Source organism: Sinocyclocheilus anshuiensis, unplaced genomic scaffold (genome assembly GCF_001515605.1).
Source record: "Sinocyclocheilus anshuiensis isolate Anshui unplaced genomic scaffold, SAMN03320099.WGS_v1.1 scaffold601, whole genome shotgun sequence".
NCBI lineage: Eukaryota > Metazoa > Chordata > Actinopteri > Cypriniformes > Cyprinidae > Sinocyclocheilus > Sinocyclocheilus anshuiensis.
This window is the reverse complement of record NW_015536496.1, coordinates 423,890-432,854: the sequence shown is the minus strand read 5'-3', so window position 1 is coordinate 432,854 and position 8,965 is coordinate 423,890. Positions and strand designations below refer to the sequence as shown.

At 37.2% G+C, this 8,965-nt stretch overlaps 1 protein-coding gene across 1 annotated transcript in view; it reads right to left on the bottom strand.

Moving 5' to 3' along the window:
• Nucleotides 1-4,396, bottom strand: part of LOC107686853 (myosin-7-like) — a 14,189-nt gene extending 9,793 nt beyond the window's left edge. Inside the window, exons 1-14 of the mRNA XM_016484010.1 lie at nucleotides 4,188-4,396; nucleotides 3,847-3,990; nucleotides 3,602-3,758; nucleotides 3,483-3,510; nucleotides 3,255-3,384; nucleotides 3,094-3,186; nucleotides 2,918-2,981; nucleotides 2,720-2,818; nucleotides 2,532-2,635; nucleotides 2,267-2,405; nucleotides 2,055-2,173; nucleotides 1,773-1,922; nucleotides 1,503-1,673; nucleotides 1,137-1,421 (exon numbers count right to left, since the gene is read on the bottom strand). Coding sequence (XP_016339496.1) covers nucleotides 1,137-1,421; nucleotides 1,503-1,673; nucleotides 1,773-1,922; nucleotides 2,055-2,173; nucleotides 2,267-2,405; nucleotides 2,532-2,635; nucleotides 2,720-2,818; nucleotides 2,918-2,981; nucleotides 3,094-3,186; nucleotides 3,255-3,384; nucleotides 3,483-3,510; nucleotides 3,602-3,758; nucleotides 3,847-3,990; nucleotides 4,188-4,388 — 1,884 coding nt within the window. The 5' untranslated portion in view covers nucleotides 4,389-4,396. The remainder of the gene's footprint in view (nucleotides 1-1,136; nucleotides 1,422-1,502; nucleotides 1,674-1,772; nucleotides 1,923-2,054; nucleotides 2,174-2,266; nucleotides 2,406-2,531; nucleotides 2,636-2,719; nucleotides 2,819-2,917; nucleotides 2,982-3,093; nucleotides 3,187-3,254; nucleotides 3,385-3,482; nucleotides 3,511-3,601; nucleotides 3,759-3,846; nucleotides 3,991-4,187) is intronic.
• Between the last annotated feature and the right edge of the window lie 4,569 nt (nucleotides 4,397-8,965).

The window sequence follows — 8,965 nt, the reverse complement described above, 5'->3', positions numbered from 1 at the left end:
AGCTTCATCCAGGGCCAATTCTTGACACCCATGAAGGCACGTATGTTCCACTGGATCACCAACAAAGAATCTCTGCAAAGTAATTCAGTGTATGTTAACAGACAAAAGTGATGGATATCTTCTTCAATATAATAAGAAGACATTACAATTATACTAACCTGCACTCAACAATCTTCTGGAACTCAATTCTTGAGAGAATACCGCGAGCTCTTGCTTGAATACCAGTAATGATGAGAGCAAGACGTTCATCTCTAAACTCTTCAAGTGTACCCAGAAGACCAGCCTTGAAGAATACCTTTACAAAATATAAATACATATTTATTTCATGTTTTTTTTCTCTCTTTTCTTCTGCATTATGTTAATTTTAATTGGATATTAAAAGATACATTTTGTTAGAATTGTAATACCTTAGTATGTCCTAACTTGTACTGGCTGTGGTCAATGTCCAGCGAGCCGAGCAGTTTCTCAGCCGCTTTCTTGTTGTCAATGAACTGTCCCTCAGGAATGGCAGATGGGTTCAAAATACGGTATCTGGCAAGAGGTACAAAAGTAACAAAGTTTTACCACCTGTGGATTAAAATTTTTATTTTAGTCTTGATTTTAGTGTCTCTTTTAGGTTTTTTACCTCTGCTTGAAATCTCCATACTGGATCCTGTTGGGGAATCCCTTTCTGCAGATTCTGATGCCCTCCAGCACACCGTTACAGCGCAGCTGGTGCATGACCAGAGGATTCTCCATCGCCCCAGGAGTCTTAGTCTCATTGGGGATGATGCAGCGCACAAAGTGAGGGTGAGTTGACCTCAAGTTGGTCATCAGCTTGTTCAGGTTCTCCTGTGATTGAAAAACAAACCATAACATTGTGTAAGGTACAGTATGCAATTTTGTACAATTTTGAACTTTTTGTTTTGATCATTTATTTTAATAATCCTTACCCTATGGAGGGCTGACACCGTCTGGAAAGACGATCCCTTCTTTTTGCCACCTCCTTTACCTCCCTTGGAATCTTGGGCTAAAACCAACCGGTGATGGAAGAGAAAATGTTTTAGCTTATGTCATTCTGGCACATTACAGTTCAAATACTGAATACTCTATACTGAAGATCAGTATACACCTGAGTCAGCCCCAGAATATCCAGCAAACAGGAATGACAACAGCTTCACAGTAGACTTTTGGAAGAGTCCGACCACAGTCTCATTGAGAGGATCCTTGTTCTTCACCAGCCAGTTAGAAATGTTGTAGTCAACAGTGCCAGCATAGTGAACCAGGGAAAAATGTGCCTCTGGTTTACCCTTGACAATCCTGGGCTTCTGGAAAGTAGGATTCTTACCCAAGTGGTTGTCATAGAGCTTAGCTTTGAATGTTGCATCACTGGCTTTAGGGAACATGCACTCCTCTTCAAGAATGGACATGATACCCATGGGCTGCAGAGATCAAAATATAGTGTAAATCGAACATGAAATAGTGAGAACACACAAAATAACTATTTCCACGCATAAACCCACCTTCTCAATTAACTCAATACAAGCCGCTAAGTCCATGCCAAAGTCAATGAACTCCCATTCAATACCCTCCTTCTTGTATTCCTCTTGCTCCAACACAAACATGTGATGGTTGAAGAACTGCTGCAACTTTTCATTAGTGAAGTTGATGCACAGCTGCTCAAAGGTGTTGAACTGCAGGTGGAATATATTGTATAATCACAATGGTGAAACAGGTTGCACTGCTTGTTATATTTGTTTTAGAATAACAATAATCAGTTAATGTCAGCTTACATCAAAGATCTCAAATCCAGCAATGTCCAGCACACCTATGAAGTACTGACGAGGCTGTTTGGTGTCCAGGGATTGGTTGATTCTCACAACCATCCAGAGGAACATCTTCTCATACACTGACTTTGCCAGAGCACCAATAGAGTAGTATACCTGAAAAGAGTTGATGAACATTAAAAATTGATTCAAATATTGCTTCTTTTTTTTTCTTTTTTCCTTTTCCTTTTTTGTTGCTGTAACGTGATTGCCAAGATCTACATTTTACATTATATTAAGTTTCTTCACCTGCTGGACATTCTGTCCCTTGGTCACCCACTCATTTCCTACTTTGACTCTAGGGTGGCACAAACCCTTGATGAGATCAGCGGAGTTCAGACCCATCAGATATGCGATTTTGTCAACATCTTGTGAAGAAGAAAAGATTATTTTTAAATCTAGAACTATTTATCAAAAAGTCACCAGTGGCGGAGTGGTAATGATTGTACAACATCACTTACCTTCAGTCCCATCAGCCTCTGCCTGTTCCTCTCTTTGCTTCTGTTTGAACTTCATGTTGCCGTAGTGCATGATGGCACCAATCATCTTGTAGATGCCTGTCTTTTCATCTGTAGTGAAGCCCAGCACATCAAAGGCCTCCTGCCATTTAAAAACAGCATGACAAAGCAATAACATAGGTCTTCTTATATTATACCTTTTGTGGCACTATACAGCGGTTCTAATTTATGTATATTTTATTTGATAAATTAGGGATATGTTACTAACGTCAGTGGCCATTAGCTCTTCAGCATCATCAATAGAAGCCACTTGTGTCTCTCCTTGGGAGATGTAGGCATAGTCATAGGGGTTGTTGGTGATGAGCAGCATCTCTAAGGAGAAATTGGGAACATAGATCAGAAAAGACTCATCTAATGAGAAACATTAATGTTAATGAATATGACGGGTAATTTTACCCAGCAGTTCTGGTTTCTTCTGAGACAGGATCTGGTAAAAGATGTGGTAATCTCTCTCAGCCTTGAGCTGGAAAGTGACACGAGACTTCTCCAGCAGATCTAAAGTTTGGAAAATTCATAAAATGATTGCCGTGTTCAATGTATTTGTATGTATTATAGTTTTCCAATCATAACCGTGATCAAATAAAGCATACTCACAAGTTTCAATATCTGCAGAAGACAGTTTTCCACTTACACCAAAGTGAATTCGGATAAATTTACCCTGTTCAGTTAGAAATAATAAACAATTAATAATCACATAATTGTTAATAATAATTATTTGCTTTATACACTATTTGGACACAATACGTTCTCCATTATGAGGTGGGACTTACGAATCGGGAAGAGTTGTCATTTCTGATGGTCTTAGCATTGCCAAAGGCCTCCAGGGCAGGGTTAGCTTGGATGATTTGATCCTCCAGAGTACCCTATAAACAAATACAATAACACGATAACATTTTAAAGTGAAGTAATAATCATAGTTTTATTTTAGTACAGGTAATTTTGTGGCTATTTTTACCTTCTTCTCAGAAGCTGCATCCTTTTTCCCAGTTACAGCAGCAATGCTGGCAAAGTACTGGATGACTCTTTTGGTGTTCACAGTCTTTCCAGCGCCGGATTCTCCGCTGTGGATTAAAAACGATAGACGTTTTTATCATTTAAACACATTAAGTACATTTAAACTCACAAAAAAAAAAGAGAGAGAGAAACTGAAATGACTTACGTGATCAGGACAGACTGGTTCTCTCTGTCTGTTGGGTGAAATTCACAAAAAAAAAAAAATATGTATAATAATATTTTTTGTTATTTTGTTTTGTTGAGTAGATGCGATAGAGTTCTAACCTGACAGCATGTACTGGTAGGCGTTGTCAGAGATAGAGAAGATGTGAGGAGGAGCTTCAGTCTTCTTCTTTCCTCTGTAGGCTTTGACCACAGAGGAATCGTACACTGGCAGCCACTTGTAGGGGTTGACAGTGACACAGAACAGCCCTGAATAGGTCTGTAAAGTGACAGAGGAATAAGTTCAGTACAATTATACATGCAAGTAATTGCAGTAGATTCATTTAAACTCTATGTTCATCACTCACGTAGATCATCCAGGCTGCGTAACGCTCTTTGAGGTTAAACAGCACAGCGGGCTCATGCAGGAAGGTGAACATAGCCATGTCCTCAATTTTATCAAACTTTGGCGGGTTCTGAGGATGAACATCAACCTCCTTGAAAGTCACAGTCTGTTGAACAGAGAAAATTATAGCTTTACATGAGTCTTTCAATATGAATATAAAAGTGTCCTCACCATTTCTGTAGATAATCCACATTGCTACTAAAAATTACGTTTCATTTTTTCAGCTTTTTATGAAGAAATTGTGTGATACCTGCCTTAGCAAATCTAACTATTTTAAGATCCTGATAACCAGAGCATCCTTACCTTTCCAAATTCAGTGTCAACAGTGACTTTGTCACCGTCTCTACTGGTGATGGAGGCTTTGACGTACTCAACCTCAGGGTCGGGCACAAAGCATTCCTTCTTCATGTCGAAGGGCCGAGTCTGGGCCTCCAGACGCTCTTTGTCTGACTTACGCAGGAAGGAAGCAGCAGGTCCAAACTCTGCCATGAGGGCGTCACCCATTCTGAAACCTAGAAGTAAACAGCCTTATAAATATAATGTCCTCCTTTGACAAAAACTGCACAGAATCACTAACAACACGTAACTGGCATCACAGTTACAGAAATGATAAACAAATGCATTTCAGTACTGCAGATATATTTTTCAGGTAGCTGCAAAACTTCTCACCTTGTGTTTGTCAAGCTCTGTAACCTATAACTGCAGAGTTGGTGTTACTCTAAGGACGAAATAAAAGACTCATTAGTGTTTGAGAACAACGATGTTATTCTGATCATTAATTTAACCTAAACTTGTAATGGATGTATCTTTTTGTGTCAGCTCTGGAAGCAGTGTTTGGGAGGTCCAGGAGATGTTCCTTGGTCTTTCTGCTTGGCAGCTCTTACCTTGGGTTGTCCTGTGTGTTGTGTCTCTCCAGAGTTAATGCTACCTTTTTAAAGCGAGTCACTGATCCCAAAATGGTGGTACGTCGTGGATGCCCCACCCTGGTCCAGCTAAATAAACCTTCAAATGATTGAATGGCATAGGATGTTCACCAGCGTTTGACATATATGGTATGATGTAACAATAGGCTTCAAGGAGGAAGGACAAAAGAACAACCATGTTGCTTTAAAGATTCATCAACACCATCCTAATCAGGAACTCCTTTTACGACGTTGTCTCAGGTCAAAAAGAACAACAGTAGTCTATTTTAGATCCCTTCCTCATACAGCAGGACACCTCTTGACATCTGAGAAATGTGAACCTGTCATGGTATGTTACAAGAATTTTTATTGTCTTGCTCAGCCTCTCCATTGTTGTTTTTTCTCATAAAGACAAGTTTGCAAAGAGCTAACATGATGCATCCAATTAATATCAAAGCTTAATGCACTGGCAGAGATTTTACAAGTTTGTTCAAGTGGTCACCAGTGACTAAAGGAAGTTATTCTCTTATATAAGACGTTACTCAATTCCATTTATCTAAAGTACCACTGTCAGCTCAAGACTAATCACCCTTTTGTCAAAGTAATGTCTGCACACTTTTGGTGAGATATCAGGTTGTTCTTTTGCACACATTGTAGACGTTCCAATATGACATTGCTTGAGACAGTCATATTAGCTAAGTAAAGAGGAAAAAAACGTGACAAATAATTGAAGTGTGTCTATAGATGGAGGTGATGGACAGCCAACAGCTGGCCTTTTGTGCCGTAGCGCAAGGTCAGCATAGGCCTACTGCTCCATTGTCATAGCCTGTACCGCTGGACCTCAACCTCATGCACTTGTTGACGTCCCATTGTTTTTTCTCTATCCTTGAGGACAAAGATAACCGTACTGCATTTTTCTCAGCTTCTTTAGTCACTGCTGAGGGTCTCAGACAGCTGTAGATGGGGACCTCTGCAGTGTGAGAGGCTCCAGCAGCTGCTCTTTGCTGCAAATGCTGTGGTGTGAATTGTTGCAAGTTGTGCATCTTTTATTAGGAACCATGGGATATTTTAACATAAGGATTAGGATGAACATGTGATCCTTTTAACAACATCAGTATCAAAGTATTGTCGTTAGAACATGCATACTTACGAATTATATTCACTTCTGTTATTTTAGCCAGTTGTCATGGTCCTAGAATATCACAGTCATAGCACCCTACTATGGTGTTCACTGGATCCAATTGTCAGTCTAGGCTTTGAAGGTCACAGCATTGTGCACGCTATTTTTTTTAATTTTAGTATCCTCAAAGTTATCTGATTGTGACTTGCAAACCCACTATGGATGGAAGAGTTTAAATGTTCTCTCATTTTTAAGTGATTGCAATTTAGATTTTCAAAAATTATAACATATAATAGATGAAGAACTTGTACTAGATATATTAAAAAAGGTGAAGAAAATAGAGCTACATGATTTGAGGGGAAAACAATTGATTAAAAATTGTGATTGTGATTTAAAAAGCAATTTAAACTAAAATATTAATATCGTTAACTAACTAAAATTATAAAAAACTACTAAATAAAAACTAAAGACATATTACTGTTGTAATATTACTATTAAAATACTATTGTAAATATTACTATTAGTAATATTTCATTGTAAAATAAAAATGGGGTATTTAAATACTATAATTATAATAAGTTTATTTTACATTACAACTGTACAATAACGATATTAATACAAATACAAACACCAGCCCATAATCAGATGTAACAACACAGTACCGCGCTTCACTCTGAAACACGTAGTTCATATATTTAATTAAATTGCAGCCTTTACGATTTGATAATCACATTAAGCGCCACTATTACTCTCTTGTTAATCATGCAGCCCTAAAAGAAAATGTTCTTAACCTGCTTAAACTGTGTATTGTGTATGTCAAAATATTTGCTTTTCTTATTAGCCATCCATCCATCACTTTGTACTTGGAGGTTCAGAGATCATTTCTGGTTTGCATCTCAGATTGTTGGGTCATGCAGATTTTTTCTCAAGGTTTTGAGTCGAATGTGAAATTGTCTGCAGCATGTTACTTTCGTGGTTTCAGTGGTTAGCGTGAGTGCCTCGTTAAGGCCTTCACTCCGGATTAACAGAAGATCCGGAGAACCTTAACATCCGGTCTCTTTTCCTTCAGCTGCCAACTCCGTCTCTTGCTATGACGAGGTGGAACATTCCGATCCACACTCTTCCCTGAGACGGAGGCGGTTCATTCTCAGCTGTTTAGGCCCTTTGACGTCTCAGCTCACCAAAAGGTCAATGACTCGACCCTTTGTGCATCATGACCATGCTATTAATGGACACTGGGGGGTCTGTTTGTTTGATTTACTTCGACAAGTGTCCAACTGGCCATCCCATTGAGTTGCTTGTCATTTCTTCATTATCCCTTGCTCAAGCCAGCTGTATGATGGAAGCAAAGAATACAGGTAGGGCTGGGCGATATGGCCAAAAAAAATATCACGATGAAATGAAGTAGCATCAGTAAAATTGTAACAACCTCATTTTTTATGGATGGATCTCTCTATCTCTCTCTCTATCTCTATCTATCAATCTATCTATCTATCTATCTCTCTATCTCGCTATCTCTCTCTATCTCTCTATCTCTCTATCTATCTATCTATGTATCTATCTGTTTTCCACAAGAACACATCCTGCCAGTATGCAAATTAGCAAGACTTTTGACCTCTGTTGTGCAAATGTTTCTTTTTTTTCCCTCACTCTCTTGCTCCTGGTGTTTCTACCACAACTCAGCCAAACACACACACATTGTGCTCCCTGCAGGTGAAGACCAAACACCTCTGAAGCGCGGATGAAGGTAAAGCTTTTTCTTTTAGATTTTTGTTTATTGATTTTTGCACAATGTTTTAAATGTTTTAATAAGGGACAAATATAATTTCATAATTACTGAATGAAACGGTTAAAGAAACTAAAACCATCACAGAGACATAATATGTGAGAACCAATAAAGTAAAATGAGTAAATGGACAAACTGATTAATTAAAAATCTAATTTCATTCCAGTTGTCGTTAGTTGTCCCTGTTCAGGGGTTAATGTCACGAAACCTTAAAGAAATGTCTGGGTCGTACTTCACACCAAAATAAAAAAAAATAATAATAATTTTTGCATAAAGAAATCGAAGCCTACACCATAAAGTTTTAAATCTCATTCTCATTGCTGTTATATGGGAAAAATATGTAAAATGTAAAGTACAATTCTGAAAATCTGAAGCACTATAATATTTGTACAGAATTTAATTTACACTCTCTTCCAAACAACATCACAATTAAATAAATCATCCAAACAAATTAATCGATTAATTGATTAATTTTGCTTTGCAAAATATGTTTTGTCTTTCTTTTGATTTTGGGGTGAAATATGACATTTATTTGTGACATTTGTGATTACTTTCATATGGTTATTACCTGAGAATGTGTTTTGATAAGTAAGGGAGAGTGGGGGAAGTTGTCACATTGTTATGTTTTACAAGCTATAAAGTTTGGGTTATTATGCAAACTACATATATGAATTCTTTAGATGTGCAAACATTTTTGTATTTGAACAACAAATTATGACTAAATTATTTGTGAAGCGTGTCCCCCAAACTAAATTTCTAAAATCATTCATAGATGTTGGTTAAATAAGTGAATAAATGCTGACATACATTAAGATCAAAGTCGAGATCAAAGGGGTATTTTTTCATAAACATCAGGTTATAGACAGTTGTCACCTCTGTCTTGTACTCACACAATTTTTTTCTCTGTTTTGCATGGTGTAATTAAATATATCTTGCTTATGCATTAGTTAATGCATTGGTAACATGAACTAGCAATGAACAACACTTGTAGGGCATTTATGAATGTAGGTTCATGTTAAGTGCTACGTATACATTTTTAACATTTTAGTTAGTACAAATTTTAATTGGCATATTATGAAGGGACATAAATTAACAATGAAAAATAATGCAAATCTAATATAAATTAGCTTTAACGTAGATTGATAAATTGCTGTTCATCATTAGTTAATGATACTTAATGCATTTTAACTAACTGAACATTTTTGTAAAGTGACACAAAAAGATAAAGCGTTAAACTTTTTCTTGTGCAATGAGTTTTATATATATATATATA